This window comes from Tyto alba, unplaced genomic scaffold, assembly GCF_018691265.1.
Source record: "Tyto alba isolate M040663 unplaced genomic scaffold, T.alba_DEE_v4.0 Super-Scaffold_26, whole genome shotgun sequence".
NCBI lineage: Eukaryota > Metazoa > Chordata > Aves > Strigiformes > Tytonidae > Tyto > Tyto alba.
In genome coordinates this window covers 11,945,866-11,971,804 of record NW_024881300.1, presented here as the reverse complement: position 1 = coordinate 11,971,804, position 25,939 = coordinate 11,945,866, and the positions used below count along the sequence as shown (strand labels likewise).

General features: G+C 41.6%; 1 protein-coding gene across 4 annotated transcripts; it reads right to left on the bottom strand.

Annotated features, from left to right (window-relative positions):
• On the bottom strand, nucleotides 1-25,939 carry LRP3 (LDL receptor related protein 3). 4 transcript variants are annotated; one of them, XM_042797542.1, is made up of 8 exons: nucleotides 25,748-25,835; nucleotides 24,014-24,092; nucleotides 20,507-20,554; nucleotides 14,692-14,830; nucleotides 8,047-8,255; nucleotides 6,676-7,762; nucleotides 5,367-5,499; nucleotides 1-4,450 (listed from the first exon to the last, which is right to left on the bottom strand). In XM_042797542.1, the coding sequence occupies exons 4-8, from the start codon at nucleotides 14,703-14,705 to the stop codon at nucleotides 3,638-3,640; spliced, it is 2,256 nt and encodes a 751-aa protein (XP_042653476.1). In that variant the 5' UTR covers nucleotides 14,706-14,830; nucleotides 20,507-20,554; nucleotides 24,014-24,092; nucleotides 25,748-25,835; the 3' UTR covers nucleotides 1-3,637. The 4 variants fall into 4 exon arrangements, with proteins under 4 accessions (XP_042653476.1, XP_042653477.1, XP_042653475.1 ...); XM_042797543.1 differs by having other exon boundaries at nucleotides 24,030-24,092; XM_042797541.1 differs by lacking the exon at nucleotides 24,014-24,092 and having other exon boundaries at nucleotides 25,748-25,939.

The following is a 25,939-nucleotide window of genomic DNA, read 5'->3' as shown; positions in this document are numbered from 1 at the left end:
TCCGGGCACATGAAATTTTATTAAAAATTAAGAAATCCAAAGCAAGAGCAAAGTATGATGATGCCCAGCATCTTACTTGCTTAGTATCATTGTCCAGGAACCAGCAGACACTGGCAACCATGATGCCATACCTGAACCATATACCTGTACATACGTTACAGTAAAATGTTATCTCTAAATGAATATATACAACATGTAAATTAATTAAAAAAACAAACAAACAAACAAAAACAAAAAAGCAGAGAACAGAAAAATAAAACAAGTACATTTAAGGGATGTTACAAAGTCACACACAAGCTAGAAGGTGCCAGAATTTCAAACAGAAATATTCACCATGTTTTAATAGCAGGAAGAGAAAACATAAGGGGGTCAACACTTCCCTTAATGCTGCCTATGAGCTTCCATTCTTCCTAAACCAGTGTAGGTACTCTTCTCAATTCAGATTTTTTTGGAGGGAGGGTTTTTTTGGATGCTTAGACATGGGAGTTCTGTATATTTAAAACAAAAGACAAAAAAGCTATCTAAAATAAAGTTTCTCTACTGTCTACAAAAATCTCTAAAAAGTGCAGAAAAGCATTATTAAAAAAACCAAAAATTTAAACAAGTTTATTAGCTGATTAACTTTAGGTTGTATAGTCATTAAAGCATGATGTTTTCCACTAAGCAAATAAATATAACAAAGAGATCTGTCCTGTCTGGCATAGTAGCAGTTTTTCGCTTTTTTTATTTTTTTTCATTTTAAGAAGTTCCGAATACAAGGAGGCAGCTTAGATGAAACAGAACAGTGTCTTTGAGGATGGCTGATTGACTGCTTAATGCTTACAAGAGCTGGAGGAAAGGCAGACATACACTAAGGCAGACTTTGTGGTTTCTTCAGGTATTGACATTCCAAGACACTGCAACGTACTTGTTTGCACTCACAGCACAGACATAAAGATTTCTTCTGCAAAATTAACAGTAAATCTGTGACTCTTCCCTCCAAGGAATGAGCTAGGGGAGCCAGGAGATAATACTGCCCTGCAGAATACAAAAGTTAGGTGCTTACAAAGAGCACCAGGCTTGTATCTCGCATTGGTGCAAGGTTATAAATTCCAGTAGCGAGGGCTGTGATAATTTCTGTACACTTCAAGCATCGAATTTTCATTAACCTGGAATTTTTTAAGTTTCTAAAAATAAAACCTTCTCAATGAAATTTCCACTGAATTACCAAGTCGATCAGTACACAAAATACGTATGATATATGTAAGAAATTATGTGAAGTTACACATCTTAAAATAAAATACAGTGTTAGCTGTTCAGGGTTGTTCCCAAAATACAGCAGTATTCTGAAGTACATATTTCAACTTCAAGAGCCTTACAGCAGTGATAGTTTAAGGCATAGTATGATCAACATTCTTTCATTATAGAAATACATTTCTACAACAGAATTAAATATACATTTATTTCTAAGGTCCTTCATACCTGCACAATATTAACCTTGAAATTTAATCTTCCTCCCAATTATAATTAACTACTTTACACATACAATTCTATGTATTTAAAATTACCTTTAGACAAAAAAAAAAAAAAAAAGAGACTAAAACCTGTAGCCTTAGATGCAAACAACCCTGGCAGTGTAATGACTACAGTACATGGCCTTGCAAAGGTGGAATGTACCTAAAATGTTTACAAATGCTATGAAAGCAAGATCTCTTTTGAAACTACATTTTCCTTTGATGAAATGAATTTTGATCACAAAAGCACTTGGAAAAAATGAGTGAGCAGTATTCATTTTGTGTGATTACAGCTCTTACTTGTTATGTATTTTGCCACAAGCCCTTCTTGCTATTAATGCCCTTAAGGAGTTTGAGTCTTCTGCCTCTGGAAAGTACAGCATGAGACCAATTTGTAACTGAAGAGGAATAAAAAAAATCACTTCCAATTTAATTCTTCCATGTTACATTTTGTTCAAGCCAAAGTCCTATTCCTTGTTCTTTTTAAGGCACTCCGAAAGGGAGTCCTAGTAAAAGATCCAAGGCAAAATACAGCCCATTTAAAGGAAAAATAAAAATATCTTTGACACTTTGATGTAAATTTAACTGTTCACTGCAAAAGCCTGTTTGCCTTTACAGCCAGGAGGGTGCTGTGGACAGCAGAACCCAGGTCCACAGATGCCAAAGTCCATCTCAATTTTACCAGTTTAGTTAATAACTTTAGGCAACTTGAACTCCTACAGCAATAAACAGGGTTCAGAGCACTCGGGTATTTACAGAGCAGCAGCATCAACTTCCTTGTTAACTCCTATATAAAGCATTTTAGTTTGTCACTGCGTCACTGGATAACTGAAGCAGAGCTCTTGTTAGAGCGTGGGGGAGCCCGGCCAACGCCCCAACCGTCACAACAGGGCCACACTATCACACAGTAACGTTCTGTCATTCTGCACTGAGTCACTCCTGGTTAAGCAACGTCACCCTTCTTCCAGGTAAATAACTTGCTCGCTTTTAATTACACCAAAAAGGCACCAGTTTACATTTAAGTGTTGCACAATCCACACAGTGTCAGCTTTGAAAATGGCACTGATCTATTTCAGTTCTTAAAAGAAAAAAGCAAACAAAATAGCATCCTCTAAAAATAAAAAACCTGATTTATACATCTGCACCTATGTAGCAGATTTACAAGCACACTTGTGAAGCAGATTTTATTTCAAAATAAAATAGAAGTCTGATCCTGACAGTTACCAAGTGCTCAGTGCTTCCTACTGCAGCCAAGGGGAGCTGTGAAGCCTCAGTATCCTTCAGGGCACACCCAAAGTGGTATAATCATACAAGTCCCTGAAAACAGATGGGAGGAGCAGGGAAAAAGAGGGTAGGGACAAAGCAAATAATTCTTCAACCTTCACAACATCACTATGAAGAGGATATAACATGACAACATAAAAAAAAATATTGCTGCAACTGGGGCTCAATGTGCTCTACCTGTACTGAACACTGCTAATCTCTTACTACAAAGCTGTAGCAGATAAGACACCTGGTATCATTCTGGGTATTCTATACAGAAACTTTGGTTTTAGTGGATGCTTCAAGGTACATATGGCCATCAAAACATTTCTGAAGGGTGCAAAAGGAGCAAGCAATTTCTATAAAGATGAAGGTACAAGGGATTTTATTTCCTTCTAAGTATTTGTAATTAAAATTATTAAATTTTAAATAAATGATGATGTCTAAAAAGACGTTATATCTAGTTTAGTACTCATAGTTACAAAGACTGGTGACTGCCCCAGGTTCCAACAGAGTTCTCTCTAGTTTCAGTAAGACCACTTGACAAACAAAAAAAAACTAATTCCCTGAAATCAGAGTGAATAAACGCACAGAAGAAATACTAGAGGATAGAGATGCCTCCAAACTGCAGTGACACATTCTTGCTCTCCTAGCCCCTGACATCGCATACTGGCCTACTTCTGCCCCACTGGAGTTTCAGGAATAGCAACAAAGACAAAAAGCTTGTCCCATTTAGACCTGTACTGTACTCCCTGCGGGATTAAAGCACACTGGTTTTAAGAGACAAAGCTGAGAGCACAGACATACCACCTATCATCAAAGTGCACTGTCATATAAACAATGAAGTTACAAAATTTACAGGGCCAAACCAAAAATTTTTATTAGCAAACAAGTAAAGATTCATCATCACTGGTATTGATTTCAGAGAGGGGAGTAGAGGACTCTAACATTGGCACTTCCACAGAATGGCAGCAAGCCGCATGAATACCCAAAGGCTCCTCCCGGTATGAGTTAGGGCAACACCGGTTTTGTCCATCCACTTGGATATGAACATGCATAGGGCTGTCTGGATAAGCAGACTCCCACTTTTTTAAGGGTAACCTACATGGCTCTTCACTCAGCGGATGACTTCTACTTAAACTACTGTCCTCTGGGACAGTCCTCCTGGATGCTGACCCTCCATGGATTGTTTCTGTAACACTTTCAGACAAAGGATCTCTGAAAGCCTTTCCTGAATCCACTTTACTGGACTGCTTAAGCTCACTGCCAGAGGTCTCAGCACCTAAAGATTTATCAGCGTGTCCAGCCTCAGGCTCTGCGTGTGCTGCTGTGCAAGTATTCGGTAAGACAGTTGAAGGCGATGGCTCTGTGATTTCAGTTTCTGGCTGCAAGTTGCTACATCCAGCTTCTTGTAGGCCCCTGGCTTGGCCATGGGCATTTGCCTCTAAACTGGGTCCTTCAGGGGAAGGTGGAGGACTCCGAATAGTCCCATCAGCACGGTTGATGATTCCATCACCCAGTGTAGTCTGTGAAGTGCGGGCAGGTGTCAGGAGCGGGATCTGTCCTCTCACCCGAGGTCTGTGGAAGAGTCTGTTCCAGAGCCTACCCAAGCGCCGCCGAGATGAGCTCCGTCTTGATGAGTGTCGTCTCATCTGCCTCCTCATGGCTGTTCGGATGTTCTGCAGCACAGAAGCCTGTAACACAGATGTAACAAACCATGATTTCACACATATTTAAAAGACTTCTCCTAAACCCTGTTCTTTCCACTAGTATCTCCACCTTACCAGAATTCTCAGACTTGATCCCTACACATCCTCGCTAAATGCGTATTTTCTAATGAACTCTTTAAGAATATCAAAGACAGCTCTGCCTGTACCAAAAGACTCTCACTTAGAGTGTTTCTGAGTTTAAGTTCTACTTGTCTGCGCGGGAAGATGCTCCTCCACTCATGCAATCACATCACCACTAAAGAACCAGACTGCAGACCACTGAGTCCTCTATTATCTGCAATAGCAGAGGATCCTCAAAAGCTGTTGACAACAGCAGAGAAGAAAGGCCAAGGAAAACTGCTTCTCCACTCAAGTAACAAACTACAAGTGCTTTATCACACTAGGAACTGTATCACTGTTGGATACTTCTGACAGGGCACAGGAGATTTCTGAGAACTCAGCGATGAACTAGAAGAATGATTTAATGGCTTCCCAGCGTAATGTAAGTGAAAAATAATCACAGAATTTCCAAAAAATACTGCTAGAAACCTTACTTTCTTATCACTTCAGGCACCTTTACAGTTTCAGCTTGAAAAGCCTTCTTTCTATTTTCTTTCTGACCTTTATCTCTGTCTCTGTCCAGTCTATCTTGATGTACAGCAAAACAGCATGTGCTTTTCTCACTGCTGTTCCCTAAGCAAATACATTTAATGCGTTCAAAATTACCCACAGCACAAAGATGTGTAACTGTGGTTCTTCAGCTCCAAGTAAAACATACACATTTTTATATGACTTCCATATAATTAGCACAGCCACTGAAAGAACACAGTTCCAGATTGATTCTATCTCATTTATAGTAGTTTGGCTGCTGCTAAGTTCCTTGGCATTTGTGTCTCCATACTTGTGATGCATTGTACACAGGGAAGTCTTCAACTGGGGGGATAAGTCCTTGTGCAATCAGCTGCCCGTAGGAAGGTGGAGCTTCCCGCCGCACAAACTCTGCCTCCAGTCGTGTCATCTGGGTCTCAAATGCTCTGGAAATAGAACCAGAGGGAAAACATGTTAAGAAAAATAACAGTCACTTTGTCCTGCCTCCCTCACATTACTGTATAAAAGCACTGCAGAAGGCTTCATGCTATCATCAAACCCACAGACCTTCAGCTAGGCTCAGGATGCTAAAATAAACAAAAGGAGTAAGAGTATAGGGTATAAGCATCAATGAATCAAATCAGCAAACTCTTCAGTGTGGTCCCAGGTTGGACTCTGTAGCAACTGAATTTTTTCAATAGGCTAGCTTACGCCAGTAACAGCAGCAACTTGTTCAGCAAGGGTCCAAAGGTTATTTTTGGAAAATACAACGTTAAGAACTGGAAACAATCACACAACAGGGGCAGCTTGCAGCTGCAGAGCTTTGGCTGCCCTGCCAGAACCAAGGCACCGAGGTTCTCGACATAGCACGGCGGCTGGTTTCCAGCTCCTTAATCATGCAGATTTGATCACGAGAGAATATAAAGCACACTGTGCTGAAAACACTAACTGTGTCAGCAGTGTGGCACAGAGCTGGCGCATATGACAAGAGACAGGCTTCAGAAAGTCCCTCTCCCAAAGGGCAGAGCCACACTTGCACACACACAGACATGGAAACACACACGCACACTATCCATACAGCAAGGCATATAGGACCAGGGCAAAGGGGCAGAGCTCACGCCGGTGGCAACAGTGGAAGTAAAAAACTCTTGCTCAGAACAGGCCACACCGCTGCAGGACAATGCTTTTAGTAGAACTGAGAACTACAGTATTTGGGAGGGGCGGGGGAGAGTTATTCAGTTCAGATTCAGCAAAGACTTCACTGTAACAGTTCGGCATTCAGCTTTTGGCAGTGCAAGGGGTTTGTTGCAGGAGGAGGAGGTGGGAGAAGAAACTGCTGAAAACAGTTTTGATTTAAGTTAGATACAGGTTCTCTCAGACTGCACAATAAATGTGTATTTCCCATAAATCACAGAAGAGCTGACATTCCCCTCATTACTTCTGGAAATCATAAATACTCTTCTCTAAACCTAACGCAGTGACTGCTATTTAATTGTCATCAAATTCCTTGGATTGATTTCACAGTATTTTGCAAATTCTCTGGTTAGCAACTGACTTTTTTTTCTTTGAGCAAAAAGGAAGAAAGCACCGCAGCTAAAGGAACATAAAAGCAAGATGCTTACCTGTATTCCCTGGTCCTCAGAGAATATAATTTAAATGCACAACCCAGGGCTATTACCAGCAGCAAGCCACACACAAGACTCCCGATCAGAGCAGCTGTGATGACCTTCCTGGGAACGATCACCAGGCAGTTATGTTCATCACTTCCATCCTGGCAGTCTTCTTGGCCGTCGCAACGCCAAGTCTCAAAGATGCACAGATTTGTACCACAATGGAAGTTTCCTGGCTGGCAAGTAAAGCAGTTTTTTTCATCCGAGCCATCGGGACAGTTCTTTTGGTTATTACAGCGGTCAAGTATTGAGTAACAAAGCCCACTGTTTCCTTCACACGGGTATTCATTCTTCTGGCAAGCGGGACAGTTCTCCTCATCCTTGCCATTTGGACAGTGCCACCACCCATCACAATGCTGCTTATCTGTGAAACACTCCTCATCGCTTCCACAAGGGTGTTCCCAAGGAAGACAATAGCCTTTCACCTGATAGGTTGCATTGAAGCCATGGCCAGTGCTCTTGGAGCGGGCATGATACGAGACAGTGAGCTGACCCTTTGATGACTCCACGCTCACTGAATGCCTATTGTTGTGGTATGAAAATGTCTGCATTAATTTATCACCTCTCTCTCCAATGCCATCATACACCTTTACGTAGTCATTGTAGCCTAACTGCAAGTCAAGCTGCAATAGAACATGTCGATTATCTTGTGTGTCCACGTACCACGTGCAACGAAGGTCTGATCTGCTGTGATCAGCACGGAATAAGTCTGGGGAAGCAAAAGATCCATAAAAATTACTCAATCTTTTGCCACAGGAAAGATCAGGACAATTATCTTCATCCGAACCATCACTGCAGTCCTTAACTGAATTACATCTCAGCTCATTCATCAAGCACTTGGTGGAGCGTGCTGCACTGCATTGGAACATTCCTGAGGGACAGATGCTGGACGGAGGCTCTGTTGGAGGGACAGTGCAGTTTCTCTCATCCGAGTTATCACCACACTCATCCATGGAATTACACTTCCAAGTACTGGGAATACACTTTCCATTTGCACAACGCAATTCATCTGACTGGCATACAGCCTGACCTACCTTTCCTGTGAAAGAGGGCAAGGAGAAAAAAAGTCAGTATCAAAACTTTCAGAACCATCTGATGTCACCTTTTGATGTCTACTACCCCACGTCACAAGTCAATCACTCAGGCCAGTACACTTCAGCAACACTGTTAAAAAGCCAAGTGGAAATAGTATCGGTGTTACCAGGCTAACACCTTACAGCCATCAAGACTGGCCCAAGTCTCCCGTCAACAAAAAATACTACTGGCTTCAAGTTTTGCTAGAGAAAGTATACAAGTGAAACCAACAAAACTGTAAGGTTTTACCTCTAATGTAAGAAAGGCGAAATCCCTGAGCCTGTCCTGAGCTTGATGCATCCGAGTGAAAAAATATCCAAACATGGTCCCTTGCAGAGATGAAAGACGGAGGTATCGAAGATCCACACACTTTGTACTCCTCCCTCTTGGAAGAGGGGCCAATCATTAACCAGTCTACAGAACACTTCTGAGAGTCTTCTAAATCAAAGTTCTTAAAACTGTTAGTAACAAAAGAAAACATCAAGTTACAAAGAGGACACAGATCTGGAACAAAGCCAAACAGAAAAAACAGACAGTAACAGTTGACATTATGCACCGAGCAGTGCTGACAAAGAGATCATATTCAAAGATAATGAAACACCTATGGTATCTTGAGTACATATAAACAGAGCACTCAAATTCCCCCAATTCAGAAAAGCACCCATCTCACAGGCATAAACAGCATGCCAAATAGCTCCAAAAGCTGAAAAGATGATTCGTCTTTTACTCAGAGTCCTTAAGGAAAACTGCTTCTTAAAATACACATATGAGTAAATGCAAAATTCCAAAATACATTATAGAGAAGGTAGATTCATTTCAAAAGTCTTTTCAAACCTTAAAAGCTATGTAACTATGGAATGAGAGGAGAGACTACTGTCTTGGAAAAAGAACAATAGGGAGTAGCAAAAAGAACCCTACAGGGATAAATACAAGACACAAAACTCAACTCTTCAAGATAAGCATGGAGAAGGCAAGAAGAGAAGAGGACTGCAAGGGGTGGAAATGGAACCTAAAGTCTATCACTATTATTTTTTTTATTCAAAGACTACAATACTCCCTTTCTGGGAATGCAAATGCAAACAAGCCTGTAACCTTTTACAGTCAAACCTCCAGCCTTTCCGCTGACCCAAGCCCAGTGATTATTCAGTAGTAGTTTACCTAGTGCAAAGAGGTGCCCCAGTTGTTTGCAGAATACTGAACACAAACAGATAATGCTTCCCAACCTGTAGCTCAGGATCCATACAGGGTATTTGCTCAGTCTGATGAAACAGATTACATTTGCATTCAGTAATCTGCAATGACAGTAGCACTGCACAGAGAAGCACACTCATTAGGAAAGGGCACATTATCCATGACACTTAAAAATAAATTTTGGTCCTCTTTCATACATCTCAGCTACATAAGATTAACTTGGTAGAAGTCTGTGCGTACTCCAAGCAAATACCTAGACAGAAGTTTCAGAAAGGCTGAAAAGCTGCTATGAAATACAGACCTCCTTCCACAAAGGACTTTTCACAAACATAAAAGAGAAATTCTTTGAAAAAGATAAATGGAAAGATAATTTTCTGATATCACTGTGTATTTACAAAAGGCTGTCAATGCCTGCCAGATCTTGCCATTTGAAGGTGAAAGGGAAAGAACAGCAACTACATAAATTAGCCAATTCATTTAAGCAGGAGACCCACCCTACACACACCCCTGCAGGTTCTGCCAAACACACAGGCTTAATAACTCTCCAGAAAAAACAAATATCAGCAAGAGAATGAGATGTAAGAGAGCACTGAAAGTGTTAAGTTAAAATGAAAATTAAGCGATGTGGAACAACATATATGCAGGCAAGGACAATCCACCCAGAAATATGTCCTTCCTCTTTTCTAACTTTTTCTCCCACCATGCCCTATGTGTCTTACCAGCTGGGAAGAAATAGATCCACCGCATCTAATTCTTTACTATAAGCAACCTAATCAAGCTTCTGAAACCAGCATATTTTGTAAGGAAGTTTTGGACAACTGTGCAATCAGAATGAAAAGGTTTAAGTATTTAGCCATGGGAAGGTAAACTAAAGAATATCTCTGTCCCTGGTGTTCTGCAAAAAACTTTTTAATGATCAAGAAAGTGTATGAATGGGCACTACAGGATGAAAAGGAATTAACGTCCAGCCCTTGCACCCTTTATCTACAGCCTTCCCCACTGCACTGCAGCTGCTTCTTGGGATGCAAGCACCCTCCTTCACTCACAAGCTTCACTTATATGCAACACTCCTCTGCTCTGGCATCTCAGTGCTCAGTGATAAAGGGAAGAAGAACCCAGCTTTCCTCCAGGCTTTTTTTCCTCTCCATGCCCAGAGCAGACAGCCCTAGTTCAGTGGGCTGGGAGATGAAGAAGGTTCAGGCACAATACTGCAGGAGTCAACCGCTGGTATTTCAAGCCCTTAGAACTGCAATAATAACAAAGTACAGAACACATCACTAACACACAGAACATCCTTTAAAATGCTTTGTCCCTTAGGCTGTTCCCACTGTTACCTGTGATCTGCAACACAATACAGGTGTAAAGGAGGAAACTGGTGTAAAAGATCCAAATTTTCAGATCAAATTTTGCAGGTTGTTTCTTCTGAAAGATGCTATTCAAAAGCACTAACTCCAGTTATCTTGCTTTTGGAATGCCTCTTCCACAGCCAATTCCTTTAAAAACTCATAAAATCATAGAATGGTTTGGGTTGGAAGAGACCCTCAAAGATCACCTAGTTCCAACCCCCCCCTTCCCCCCCCCCCCCCCGCCCCCAGCCACGGGCAGGGCCCCCTTCCCCCAGCCCAGGGTGCTCCCAGCCCCGTCCAACCTGGCCTTGAACCCTTCCAGGGAGGGGGCAGCCACAGCTGCTCTGGGCACCCTGGGCCAGTGCCTCACCATCCTCACAGGAAAGAATTTCTTCCTTATATCCAATCTAAATCCACCCTCTTCCAGTTTAAAACCATCACCCCTCATCCTATCCCTACACCCCCTGTTAAAGAGTCCCTCCCCACCTTCCCTGTATCCCCTTTAAGCACAGGGAGGCTGCTATAACGTCTCCCCAAAGCCTTCTCTTCTCCAGGCAGAACCCCCCCAACTTTCTCAGCCTGGCCTCACAGGGGAGCAGCTCCAGCCCCTGATCATCTTCGTGTCTCTTGCAACAGTAGCCTACAATATTTTCCTATTAACTGTCAAGTACTTTTATGTTGCTGGAAGGAACTTCATTAAACCAGCTTATCATACTCATTTACACAGAAAATACGAAAAACTGCTACCTGCAAAACTAATGCTTAGCAGAGCTAAGCTTTTTGCCATCTGCACGGAAAAGAGCAGTAGCAGCTAGAAAAAAAAAAAAAAAAAGCACTTCCATAAATAATGTAGGGAATTCCCTATAATTCTCGTAGTAATTTAAGCACGAGCAACTACAGACAAAAGAAAAAAAAAAAAAAAAAAAGCATTCCTAACTGGGAAAGGACAAACATGGGATGATCAGGAAAACAAACAAAAAAAGGGTAAACTGTTAGAAGCCCAGCAGATATAAAATTTGAATGAAAGTAATTAGTAAATAAATAAAATAAATAAATGTCCAATTTGGCCCTCTAAACTCATTAAAAAAAAATTGGAGAATAAATATTATGGGTAAATCAGTAGAGCACAGTCCCAAAATAAAACAGACCAGCCAATTAAGCAAGAAAAGTTACTTCTATTTGCCAACCTCTCACAGCAAGTGCAGACTGTGAACAACTGATGACTTAATTGGCTCATTAAAAACTTCTGCTTAACCACTGAAGCACAAGGATCTGGAAGTCAGGAAAGCTCTAGTCTGCTCCCAGCTCCCAAGCACCAGCTAACTGTGTAACCTTAGGCAAGAGACACAGGGGCTGTGTTTTCAAAAACTGAGCACATGCAACTGAATGAAATAAATGGCTATTATGAGTTTTTTTCCAATTAATGTCAAGTTCTGAAACACCATGAGTTTGCTAAATAGACTATGAAGCAGTCCCTTTAATTCTTCATACAATTACAGACCAGCAAGCCTTTACATGAACAGGCCTCTGTTTTACTCAGAAATTGAAACTCAGATGGTATCTGAAAATTGCTTTTTTCAAAGTCAAAGACATGAATCACTGAAGTGAAAGCCAGTGAAGGTGATCTGATCCCACCCCACCCACCCCACCCCCCCCCCCCCCGCCTCAATAAGAGACAGCTTGAGTGGACAACTAAGTAGATCACTTTTCAATACTCTTACTGAATTCTGAACATGAAGAACATTTCACTCTCAGTCCCACAAATTCTTATAATTAAAAGCAATTTATTTACACTCTGCCCGCATCAGGTTAGTTACAACCATCAGGTGACATCAACTGCTAATCAAAAATGATTTTGATCTTTTTCTCAGATATAAGGAAACATACACATATAAAGCCTGTAAAGGATGGCACAAAGGCATTTACTGCATCTGAGATCTTTATCTGATCTTAAAGGACTTTTATGTAGCCCTCTGTGAAAGCAGGCATAAAAATAGAGAAAATGGGAGGGAAAATCAAATAGTTTCCAAAACAATAACCAACTGATTACCTGAATCTAAAGTGACACAACACAGACCTGAAAAAAAACAGGATTTACACTCTTGTTCCCAGGTCTCAACAGCTCCATTGCCTCAGACACACAAACTTGGAAGAAAGCATTGAAATGTGCATAATTAACAGAGAGTATAAGCACAAAGAACATGTGTCCTGCCCCTGCAAAGTCTCCCCCAGGGATTTCTAAAAAGTAAACTATAAAGCAAAACAATAAGCATGGAAACGTGAGGATATGAAGAAAATCAATACACACACATGAAAGGTACATATTAAGACAGAGCTTCCAAAGGGCATGCCCACAGGAGGCAGCATCTTACATCCACATGTAGATCTAGGCACTGTTCTACTGAAAGCTGCTGAATAATACGTTTATAAAAAATGACCACCGGCTGCAAATGTTTTAGAAATCAAAACTACTTTCAATTGCAATTCTATCCCTTAATGACTCCTGCTGTATCTCAAACATGATATTTATATAATATTGCTGTCTTACTGTCAATGAGAATTCAAGATCAAAGGAAATGCATTCAGCGTAACATAACACAAAGGAGGTGGGTTTTTTTAAAACCTTTCAAAACCCAGACGTTATCACAAGAACTGTGTTTGATTTTCCTAGGAAAATTTAAAAAGCTACTCTTTTATCCCCTTATCAGCACACTGTTAGGACAAGAAGTATATCCAACTGTTAAGAGGTAAAAATGTTTGTATTTGAACCCTCTTTCCCAGTTTGCCTGTATTATGCAGCCCAGGCCTAGCCTAGCTGCTTCTTTCACGTCCTTTGTATTACGAGGGCTACAACCTTCTAAAGAAATCCTCTGATGCTGTAACATTTTGCATTTTATACACTGGAATGAGTCATTCCAAGTACATTTATAGTCTGAAATGTAACACCACAACACTACTCCCTAGGATGTAAACACATAGCTCCCATTGTTTGCATGTGCACAGGAGGGCAGGATATGGCAGTGATAGAAAACAAACCCACTGAGAAGAAATCTTTCAAATCATACTGCTATGCACACATCTAAACTCTATCCACACGTCATTATCAGTTTCCTCATCCTACTTTTCTTTATTTCCTTAGCCTCTGTTACACTCACACTTGCAGAAGAGAATCCTAATTCTAACTGGGAGCTCTGAGATGTTTTCATAGCATTAATTGCAGTACTATTCTCCAGAGCCAAGTCCTGTGTCTCATTTGTATGCTTCCTCTGAGTTTCCAACAATCTCTGCTTTGAAACAAATTTCCCAAGTCCAATACAGTTTAATGGGGTTTAAAAGCGTGTTTCTATTTATGGCTCTCAAATGCTGGCAGGTATCTACTTCCTTACTTTTGATGAGTAGTTTGTATTTTGAACTACGGATGGTGGAGCCCTCCTATTATTCCATCTGTGGCAGATTTGTTTTTAATTGCTGAGCATCTGCAGTTGAAGAGGTTTGCAGTCCTTTTAAGCAGCTGAGCAAAGAATGAGCAGATGGTGTCAAATACAACAGTACTAAAAACCAAACAAAAACCCCTTTCCTAGGTTTGTTTTTTTTTTCTTTTTCTAAACAAGAAATTCTTCGTTTGAGAAGGATACTATGATTAGCCCAGAGAAATTAAACACATTCACAATATGCTGATATTATAGCCTAAGCATTCTTGACAAACCATTTGTAATATATTCTAGTCTTTTCTGAATAGTATTTTTATAGAATGAGTGGAAATTGTGCCACAAATGCTAACTATTATTTAATTCTATTGGAAATAAATATTAAGCCGAAAAGCATGTGTCTTGGTTAACAAGTAACAATAAGCAATGATTATCTTCAACTGTCAATTAAACATAGCACCATTTCAAGATATTACAGAAAAAGCTATTTTTGCCCTAAGAATTTTACATATCCCACTGAGGCTGTTCCAGGTTTTATAGACTTCACCTAGTCCTATTTTATAAGCAATGAAGAAAAGGGGGGCTATTTAATGTGAATAAATATATCAATGTTTCCCACCTCCTCATCTATCAAAGGCAGATGAAATCTCACACAGGTATTGTAGTTGTTTAATATATTTATCTTCACAAGTGACTCATGTGTATAACAATGGATGTCAGAAGTAGCCTACAGAAACAAGACAAGGTGGAACATTTCTAAAATGATACGTGCCCAAACTGCAATCATGATCCAGTGTAATCAACTTCAGCTTCCTTCAACCATCAGTAGCTCTGACAAACAGCCTCATACTGGTATATCAGATAAAAACTCGCATTTTGCTTCATTTCAGCAAAGCAATCCTTTATCTCCAGGGAATATCAAACCATACCTAATTGTTATCATGTCTCCATGATCTCCTTTAATGTACCAGCTGCAGTTTACAGCTGAAGGATAGTTCAATGGCCAAGAAGGACTATAGATGACTCCCCGTCTCTCTGTGTGCTCTTTCGGTTCTCCACTGCAAGCAGCTGTTAATAAGGGGGAAAAAAAAATATTATTGTTAATGTTTTATCTAATCAACAATTCACATTAGCTACAAGAGCTTTCATCAATTCCTGAGGATTGCAGACAAATGAGAGTCAACAGTTTTATCCCTTAACTGCTTTCTTCCCTGCCTTGGTTTTTAATTAAGACACCCGCTCTGAGTGTAGGTAAGCATTACCTGCATTTCAATGCAGGATCAATCAATAACCTCGTATGAATCTACCAAAGGCTACAATCAATATTTCTGCATGGATCTGCCAAGAGCACGCAGTACAGAATTCCTTCTTATCAGTTTCCCAAAGCCCGGGTACATCACCCAGCAACTGAAGGAGATCCATATTCAGTGTAAAGTATCTAGAAGCTTCTTTTGTTGTAACATGCTCCTGGACACATTGTTTACTCTCCTAACCATATGACAGACCTGAAGAGTTTGTAATGGTTAAAAAAAAATCCCCCCCCCCCAAAAAAAGTAAACTGGACTCCAATGTCAAATGTTTTCACTGAACGTTACTAAGTACTCTAAATTCCTTCTGAACTCCCATAGATAGGAGAAATTTTCCACACAGGGAAAGGGGCAAACAGGGCTAAATAAAGCTCAGTATTTTCAAAGCACTTACAGATCTTCCTATGAAAAACAGCAGGCCAATTAAGGCTACATCACATACTTATAATTTGTAATTAAGCAATCCAAATATGAAAGTGAAATGTTCCAAGGACAAGTGGGAAAGCTGTTCTGATGAGAAAATACACTCTCAGCAGACTATGAGAGGGGAAATTCTGGATAATGCAATAGCTATTCTGAACATTCTCCAAAAATATTTTTTAAACTATTTTTAAAACAAAATACTATCTAGATCATGTCTTGTGGATTGCAGCTAAATATTCCAATTTTTGACAGAAGCTTACTTTCTCATAGCTGAAAAAGGCGACAAGGAAAAAAAGTCGCCTATACCTCAAGCTTCCTCATATGCATACACGTCCAAACATACCATATTATCAATCACAGTATTGCTTGAAATTCAGCCACATAAATGCATCATTTCAATTCACATCCTGGATCATTTTTAGCTGCACGGGAGGGACAGGGTGAAGAAGTGCCGGCAAAGCTGCCTGGCTGCCATCGAGTCAGATGGCTGGGCTGCCTGCAGAGCTCCCGGCTGGGGCTGGGGCCAGGCTGCAGTATCCCCCCACCAGTAACTCTGTGCCTGGTACTATTCGGTTTGTTCACAGTAAACACTTTTGAAGTGCAAGCCATGGGAATATAAAAAGCATGAGGTAACTTACCGGAGGCAAAACATATTAAAAACCATTACTTTTCTCTCCAAGCAGGGCATTCCACTGAAACATATGCATATAATACCTACTAGTTTCAAAGGCCACAAAAGCATACGGAATATATAAATACATTAAAACATCTATTTTCCAAACAAATATTTTGCAGTAAAGCAGTTACCAAAACCAGTAATATTTTTGTTATCACATTTCTAAAACCAGAGAAGCTCCATGCTAGATGCTGACAAAACACTGAGAGGCAGATGCAAATGTAAGATCCACAGGACTTTTCAACTCTAGTTCTCAGTCTGTTTAGGTCTTCAAATGTGCTCCTCCACGCACTTGTTACTGCATCAACCTATGATAGTAGCTTAAGAGGACCTCGAGGTAGCAGCCACATAAAAGGAGCTGGAAAGACTGCATTTCCTAACTGCCAGATTATTAAAACTTCTCAATGGAAAGGAAACAGAACGCACAAAGCAGAAAGAGCAAATACACCAGACAGCGCTATCCAGAGACTTCCAGCAACAGCTCCTCAAGTATTTCTGTTCCCTTTGTTCCAAATACTGTTCTGGATTAATATCCCTTATTCATAGTATATGCATTAGAACAGAACCATAATTACACAAAGCTTATTCTAGTTTCGATTCTAAGGAAGTCCCACTGACATGCTGGTGATTCCACACCAGCACTTCCACTCATCACTCCTCAGTGTCGTTAAGCAGAGCTATTATTCTCCCAAATACTTGTTTCTCGGTTTTAGGAAGTATTTACAAAGATTCTGAGCAGTAGTTATTTGAAGAATGCCAGCTTTTTTTGAAGTAACATCACTAGCATTTTTTTCTTTTGCAATAATGTATAGTTTCCTAATTTGTAAGCAGTGGATTTGATGTAACATGACAGACAGGTTCTCAGTGAGAAATGCTTTTTCTTATTATCACTGCACATCTGCTACAAATGTGGGACATAGAAATAAGAGTAAACAAAAGAAAAATACCTCCCATTTTAACAGAAGAACTGTAGCTGTGAAAAATCTAAGGACATAAGCAAGGTAAGGGCCTCACTGACACCATATGCCATTTTGGGAAGTTCGTCTGGCAATGGTCATTGTTGCTCAATACTTTCCCATGGCTTTACCCCTTTGACACACAACAAGCATTTCAGACTTGCCGTATCAAAATTAAAAGGCCAAGTGCTTTGCTCTTACAAAGGCTTCCGATTCAAATGGACCACTCATCTGAATTCATATTGCCAAAATATAATTACACTATTTTAAGGATATGTCCACATTCCCCTAAACCTAATGAAGCACACTGGGGACACACACCCATCCACCCCCCAAAACTACTATTGTGTTTACCCAAACCTCACTTAATTGCCTTAGGCTTCTGACACCTTTCAGTTCCCATCAATGCTAATTACTATGGTATTTGCAGCGTATCACTGGATCTCCTGCCTAACCATCACCTGCCTCTTTACCCCTTGTGCCCTGACTGCTGTGTGGCAGACAAGGTGAAGTATCCGATCACTGGTTCCAGCAGCTGTTCTTGCCCCTACATAAATTTTGAAATAAAAGTCTGTGCTAAATAAACCCTTCAGTGCTGGCAACAAAACAGAAAAACCACACAAGGGCACACTTTCGTACTGTTGGGGTTTCAGTGACAATAAAGGGGCCTCACTTCCCTCCTCAGTTCCTGGATGTGAAGTTCACAGAATTACATACATGTATAAGTACTGTGCTATTAAGGTGGGCTTCAGCAAGACAGTGTGATTTCTTAAGGAAAATAAATAAAAGCCTTTTCAAATTGCCAAAACATCTAAAGGAAAGGGAAGTCTCTAAATAGAAAGGTACAGTCCTGGATTCCCAAGGCCTTATCACCAGCAACAACACAAGAGAAGAGCAGTGTCAACATTTTTTCAACAATTGTCTTATAACTCTTTTTCTGCAGCCTTTCTGCACAAACCCAGCAGAAAAGTGAAAAGTCTATTTACTACAAGCCCTGAATGTCTTACATCTTCCACATTTAGGATTACTAAAGAAACATAAGAGAATATCAATTCCTGGATTGGCAAACCAGCCCACCAAAAATCTTACTGAAACGGTGCTTTTAAAAAAGATAAATTCTGAAGACAGACAATAATTAATCTTTCATAGATTAAAAAAGAACTTAAATGCCAGAAGAGGTTTGAGTTCAGAGAGTTTCTGTCAAGCAGGCATAAATCTTAACGAGGCTCTTTCTGTAATAATCAAATGGATTTCTTCTACTGTAAACAGCCGTAGAATAGCCCTGCCAGTTAAATATGCCACAAATACTTCCAAGAAAGTTTCCAAAACTTGACATGAATAATATTACTCCTATTTTTGCAAAAGCAACTATAACAGAACAGACATCAAGCTCCACCAGAGGACAGTGCTGGGGGCACTAAACTGTGCAGGAATAAATTTTCAGACAATCCCAGTAGAAAATAAATCCTGCAGTTTCACACTCCTCTGCAATGCTCCTGGGTCTGCCCCAGCCCAACAGACACATCCCAACCATCTGCTCCAGGATGAAGGGTGGTTTGCCCCTGCCACATGGAACCTTCTCTCAAAACCTAACACTTGGCAACATACACTTCCTCAGTGGCTATCTCAGGTCAGAGGGAAACTCTCCCCAAATTCTCCAAATGCTCCCTGAAGCAGGGCTTGCACACACTGCTTAATGCAGATCCTTTACACCTGTGAAGAGAGAAGGATTTAAGGCTCCCTTTCATTTTATCCAGTCTCCAGCAGGCTGCTTCTGCCCCCAAGATCAGAACCAGCAAAGGCACAGCCCAAGGGTTCAACTCGCTGATCTGACAAAATCTGAGCTCGCACTCCGCTGGATCAACAGGCTGAACTGGCTCACTGCAAGCCTGGGGAAAAGGGGCTTCGGGGGAGGTCTGCTCCCTGTCAGCAGTAGAAGCTTTTCTGGCTTAAAGTCATTGTACAATACAGTCGAGACAGTGACTCGACCTGCACTCTCCAGAACTCATTATTTCTGCTATTACCAGCTTTCTGAAAAGAAACCACACTGTACTTATCGTGGAGATCAACACTGTAACAAGCTGCTTTGTCAGGACGTGTTTAGGACAGCAAGCATTCCTCCCAACCTTTATCAGGGCTCCTACAGAACATCATCTGCCTTATGACTGCACTATCCTAACCTGTTACCCTCCATTGCACAGGTAAGAGAAGCAACACACAGATCACACTGTCACAAAGACTTTCTATGATCATTTTTCTCCCCTGCTCCAGTTACGCTGTCAGGAGACAAAGTAACTCAAAACTTTATCAAGACAAAAAAACATGAAGGGTACAGTACTCTGAGATTTTCAGCATACTTGAAAGAATAACAGCCAAATGTTACAACTCTCTGTTTCTAGCAAAAGAACAGCATTAGAAAGCAGCAGAGGCAACTGGATGAAGCATTATATACTTTTGGCTGAGGCAGTATCACCAGTCGTAATTACTCAAGTTACATTTTGTAAACTCATATACCATACAGCAAACGGATATCAAACTCCATGAAAAGAACCACCCAGGCAGAACAGACTAGGACACAGATGACATTCTGGACTTTTTTTCCAGTAAAACAATGGAAATACTGTGTTGCAAACAACATGTCCTATATGGTTCATCCACACTTCCCCCAAGCTAAATTTAAGGAAGTTACCTAATCACAAAATTACTACCTTTTTCCTGATTTAAACCTTCTCTCAAACCCCCATGTTGACTTGAATGCTCAAGCTCCCACATTAATCAACCCACTGCCTTAGAATTGTTTTCACTTTTTCCCATTTCCTTTCCTCATGTTTCCCTTATTTGGTTTTTCAGTTTTAAGTTGCAACCTCTTTGGGCATAAAGTATGCCTACTGACATGACTGTGGACTGACAGGCACAAGGGGGCCCTTACCACTAAGAGGACCCCGACTTCAATGTTCCCATAATGTCAGTAAGTCACAGTACTGGTACAGAGAAGGAAATTACACTAAGTGCTGCGATTCTGGTTGAATTTCCACTTTGACATTCATGAGTCATTTTTAACATTCTTGTTTTAGCTCCCCTGGGAATGGGACACTGTCCCCGGCTTGTTATGCCCAGGCACATTTCCTAAACATAGAGTTTTGCCCTCAACATATCAGCATGTACCATGACCTTTAGCCTCAAGCTTGCAATTCTTTCCTAGCACAGTGACACTGATGGAGTCTATAAACCCAGAACGACTTAGAAGTCCTAAACTTCCTAAAACATCATTGTTACTCTCGCTCAAATGTCATCCTGTTTTGTTAAAAGATCTCTTGCTGTAAGGACGAAAGAGTAACAACTCGAAAGAACAGTAAATGCAAATAAGAAAAGTACATCTTACCTAATGAGGTAACAGCGCTTTCTATTTTCCCAGTCAGGAAGAGATTCACTGAGTAAAGACAAAAAAAATGATGTTGATACAGGTTCCAGTGGCACAAGGTGTCAGTCAGTAGTTAACCATTTCTAGGCATTTGCTGGGGTGTTAATATAAACACACTGCAGTCTTACAGCAAGAACTTTGCTTATCTACACAGGCAAGTCACGTAATCAACTATTATCCTTCACTGTAGCAATAAAAAAGTCAACAGACAATGTTAGTTTAGTATCTGTCAAATATTCTACTGAAAGAAAACACTACTAATCAATTCTAAGTTGTTTTCTGTAGGATTTTTGTTAATTGGGGAAGACAGAAGAGCAATAACACTAAACCATTCATCATCACAGCTAGTCACTTTACCTGCTTAAATGCTGGAGAACAACTAATGAGATTATTATCTTTAAATACATCTTCTCTGAATAAAGCAAAGTTTGTTCCTCTCAGGTAAATGTCACCTTGAAAATAAACTACTACGGCTAACATGATTACCTTGACTAATCAAAGGCAATGAAATTTTCAAGAAGGTCCACTGGTGAAATCAAAACAGGATGAGGCAGTGCTTGCAACACACGTCTGACTTACAAATTAGCCTCCAAATACTCTTCACTTTCTCAGAAGTCTCCTCTCACAGTACACCATTAGAGTGATCTGGTAAGAGCAGTTATTGCCAACTAAAATTTCTCCTGTGTCATTGTTGCTCCAGAGGTGACCATTAACATGTACTTCCATATTAGATTCCCCATACATTCTTCAAGGCACTTCTCTAACAATTACAGCATATTTCACTAACTGTTCTCATTTTAGCAGTATTCTATAATCTACAAAGACAGCCTATTAATAAAATGACAAATGTTTAAATGAATTAGAAAGGTTGAAAAGGTTACCAAAACTTAATTTACAACCTCCCAGCCCAAGCACTCACTTTGGCTTTATTTTGCATGTGTTAAGTCCTAAATCTTTTTATAGTCTATCTGTTGGCAAGCATTTAGTAAAAAAAATCATTAAAAAATGAACAATAGGAGAGGAGAGGAAGAAAAACTGTCCCTGTTCCCAACAGTCACTTGGGAAGCTGCTGACAATTAACACTATTTATGTCTCAGAGTAGCATGTAGCGTGGGCCCCCATTGTCTTAGACACTGTCCAAACACATCCCAAAACAATGAGCTGACCACCTTCTGGTTTAACTTAAACCAGCACAAGAGGAAAAAAGTACCTAGCACTAAAGGGGTGGAAACAGAAAAGCTAAAAATTATCCCTTAGCTTGCCAGTTTGAGCCCAGTCACGGTTTATCGGTTTGTGGTGGATCTGAACTATCACCGAATTGCAGCAGCCCGGGTGCCTACAGCAGTCCTCCCCTCACTTAGGTCTGGATGTCCACAAGTTGGACTGTCCTTCCTGAAGCCAGAGCTCCAAGGGCTAAATGCAGACACCAATTTCGGCAGGTGCAGAGCCTGCTATGGACCTCAGGCTGAGGCCAGGCCCTGCAAACCAGAACTGGTGTCACAGTCGCAGGGGACTCCAGGGTACTGCCACCAGGGCAAGGGCAGCGGCTCCAGCTCCTTCCAAGGGGCTGCAGGCCTGAGCTTTTAGTGACACTCAAGGGAAGGAGTGCAACTAAACGGCAGGGTATGTATGCTGGGGCTTGAGAAGAAACAGGCCTGAGCTGCAGATTTCTGTTAATAAGCATTAACACAATGTTCAAATGACCTTAACAGCACTGATTTTATTACATAATTAATGTACAGTAACATTTGTTATATAACAACATGCCATGTAATTATTTCCTTTGTTTCACAGCGCTAGCTCGTTCCAATAGGTCAGTGAGCGCACCTAGGAGCAACATTACCATCCTGTACCAGGAAACAGCTCGGCTCCGTTAACTCTCGCCCTGTGACAGAGCAGCACGTCCCTTTGTGACAAACCTTGGATCACAGCAATAACGGCAACACAACATTTTCTCACACAGCACTAAAGCACCGCTATTCTTGTAACCATAGTAATATAGCCATAAAGACTGAGAAGAAATTAACCAGTGATTAAGTCACAAATTTAATTTCAAGAAAATTAGAATATTTTGGTTTGCTCCAAAGAAAGTACATTAATATACTCTGCATAACTATTATCACCACAACTGAAAGGAGCGTTTGAAGATGCATTGCATGGAAATGTCTGGATCCGTACCACCTTTCTACAATCTTTCTTCACACTTCCTACCTGAATTTTCCCAATGGCCATAACAGAAAATGAGCTCCCAAGCAGGGGTTCCCTCGCACAGCTGAGAGGCCCCTATGCCCCTTAAATGAAAATAAGTAGTGTGAAGCCAAGGGGTGTCATAGAGTGGAATTCACCGACTCAGAGCCACGTTACTCTCTTCTGAGGACTGTTAAGCAGACAGCCCTAACTTGCTACCAGAAGGACAGTTATAGGCAACTTTGCACGCCAGACCTGGTAGATACCTAAGAAAGACAACCCCCAAAAACGTTCTTTTACCTCTGCAAATGCAGAACACCTTACTGGCTGCTCTTGGAAGCTCTTTGCTCTCATTTTCAAACTCACACTAAGAAGTCAGCAGTCAAGAACAATTCTTTAAAGTCTAACTTTCACATCAGGTACTTTTCCTCAGCGACTGAAGAAGCTTACGTTTCCAGTATTTGTCTTCCTCACTCTTGGTCTCACTCAAGACCGTCAAATCAGGCCACAAGAGCGCTGTAAACCAACATTTTCCGAAGCATTCAGCTCTCAAAAGTGTCAGAGGCCCAAAAGAAAGAACAGATATTCCCTGCTGGTTTTCTTGTCTCTTATCAAACCAACATCTTGTCAAAATAAAAACAGGTGAGAGACTAGGGGTATATCAGAAAGTTTTCTAGACGTTCTTTTTCTTAACTGTTGGGCAGCATTATGGGAAGGCCAGAAAAAACTGAAGTGGTTCAGTTGGCTTGAACTCCGTGTAGGAAACTTACTGTGCCATTCATTTGGATTGCTAAATAATTCTCAGGGTGAGGTTTTCAGCTGGGGAAGCAGTTATTTGGATCAAAAGGAAAATTTACATCTTGGCACCTCCGAACCAAATGACAGCTACCAGGCTTTTCCCACAGCCAGAAGGAGAGACATCAGCCTCCCTGTTTTGATTACTTCCTATTCGATAACTTTCTATGTCCTCCAGAATTTCTCAAGAATGAGAAACAAAATGGCCTCATGAAAGAACAGTTGCAACAAACCCAGTGCCAGCCTTTGGAGCAGCGGTTTACAGATAAGGTCACATACAGCAATGGTCAATGGCAGTGCATTGATACAGACAGACACCAAACAGCACACACAGCCTACGGGAAAACAAAAGTAAAAGAAAAGAATGGCAAGAAGCAAGAACCAAAAATGAGGACAAAAAGAAAAGACAAACAAGAAGGAAGTAAAATACAAAAAATAGTTAAAGCAGCAGCATTATATTCTTAGGGGTTCACTGAAGCAGAATACCTTACAAGCTTCCCACCTCTTATGTTTCTCAACTTCCACTACTGCCAGTTGTGCAAGGAATAGGAATAAAACATTCCAGCTGAAAAGAAGAGCCAGACAGTGAAATTCTAGAAGTCATAGAAAGCAGAAATCTACTAAATTTTCAACCTGGCATTACCCAAGCTAAATACAATAAGTGTCCTCACTTAAACTCTGGAGTTTACATAATCTTTTATTATCTTATTAGTCGTTTTAATAACCACCTTGCTATTTCTGTTAAATAACAAAAGCTTTAACAAAGATCTGACCAGACCACAAAAAAAAAAAAAAAAAAAAGCCCAAGAAATTCAGACATGGTGGAAACTTGTATCTTTCTCTAACTTTAAATAAACAGTGCAGCAGACATTATCCTCATGCTGTGCACATCTCTGACATCCCTTTAAGCCTCTAAAAAAAAAAAAAAAAAAAAAAAAAAAAAAAAGTTGTACTAGCTAGAACGGATGTTCAAACTGTTTTTTAGTTTAGATAGCTTTTTACACTGCACTTCCGTTAATTAAAATAGATACATTTGAAGTAACCAGAGCAGCTTTTAAACTTCAACTTCCTACATTTTTCTAGGCAAGCAGCGATGTTAAAAAAAAAAACTTTTACAAAAATAGAACAAGCAGTCTGGCCACAGATACCAATTCCTGATCATTTCTGTAATGAACACGAACTGTCATTTAGGATTATTAAGAATGAACTCTAATCCACTTTATTAGCAAACAGCTGTGGTTTTAGCCCATGCTAGTTCTAGGAGCTGTGACAGTTTACCAAACAACCGTCAGCTGAGCCCAGAGCAGCGCCGGCCCCGCTCAGCCGCACACAGCGCTTCTGACAACGCCGCCCCACCAGAATCTTTTGGCAGCACGCAGGAACAGAGCAGTCAGCTTTAATAACTCCCAATTTCTACGTGCCCCTGTGAAACACGCGGGGCCTTTCACTCGCTCGTTCTAGTCACAGGCGTCAACGCTTCTCCCTAACAAAAAACATCTTCCCCGACAGAAAGGGCTGACAGCCTGGAAACCAGTAATGCGCTTCATCACTTGCCATAACTTAACACCTGCTGCGAAGCAGAGTGGAGAGCAATTGCTTCAAGCAGAAGGGAGGGAGGAGAGTGGAATATGGCAGAGAAAAGGGGGGGGGGGGGGGGGGGGCAGGGGGAAATGTTTTTCCACCCTGTCACTCAGAGATGTGACAGGCAGGCGAGAAACGCGGCGGAGCGCCGGGCAGGCGAGGCGGCCCCGCGGGCAGTTTCGTAACCGCCCCGTCAGCCGCTGCCCGCATCGCGCCCCACAAGAGTTAAAAGTCTGGAGAAGACACCGATGATGTCTAAACTTTTTTTTTTTTTTTTTTTTTTTTTCCTTCCCCGAAACGCTATGCGGGGTTACCGTAGCGGTTGCAAAGCCAAGGGCAAAACGCTGTTTTCCGCAGGGACCGGGCAGAACTCCGCCCGGCCTCGCCGCCGCCGGGGAGCGGCCGGGCACGGCGACCCGGGCGGGCGCCCCGAGGGACCCGCGGCCGCGCCGCCCCCCGCCCCGTTAAAAAGCGGAGCGGCGGGGGGGGGGGGGGGGGGGGCCGGGAAGGGGACCCGCCGTGCCCGCTTGGTGTGTGTGTCCTGTCCCCCCACCGCCTCCCGGTAACTTCCCGTGGCGCCGAGGGGGCCCGGCAGCCCCGCCGCAGGTGCCCGCGCCCCCCGCCCCGGCACTCACTCACCCAGGCAGATGGCGGTGAGCGGCACCAGCGCGCCCTGCCGGAGCTCCGCGGCCGCTGCCTTCTCCATGGCGGGTCGCCGCCGCCTGCCCTTCAGCGGGGGGGGGGGGAACCGCGGCAGCTCCGCGCCCGCCTCGCCCCTACGCCGAGCCGCAGGAGCCGGCGGCGCAGCCGGCCCGCCGTGCCCCCGCAGGC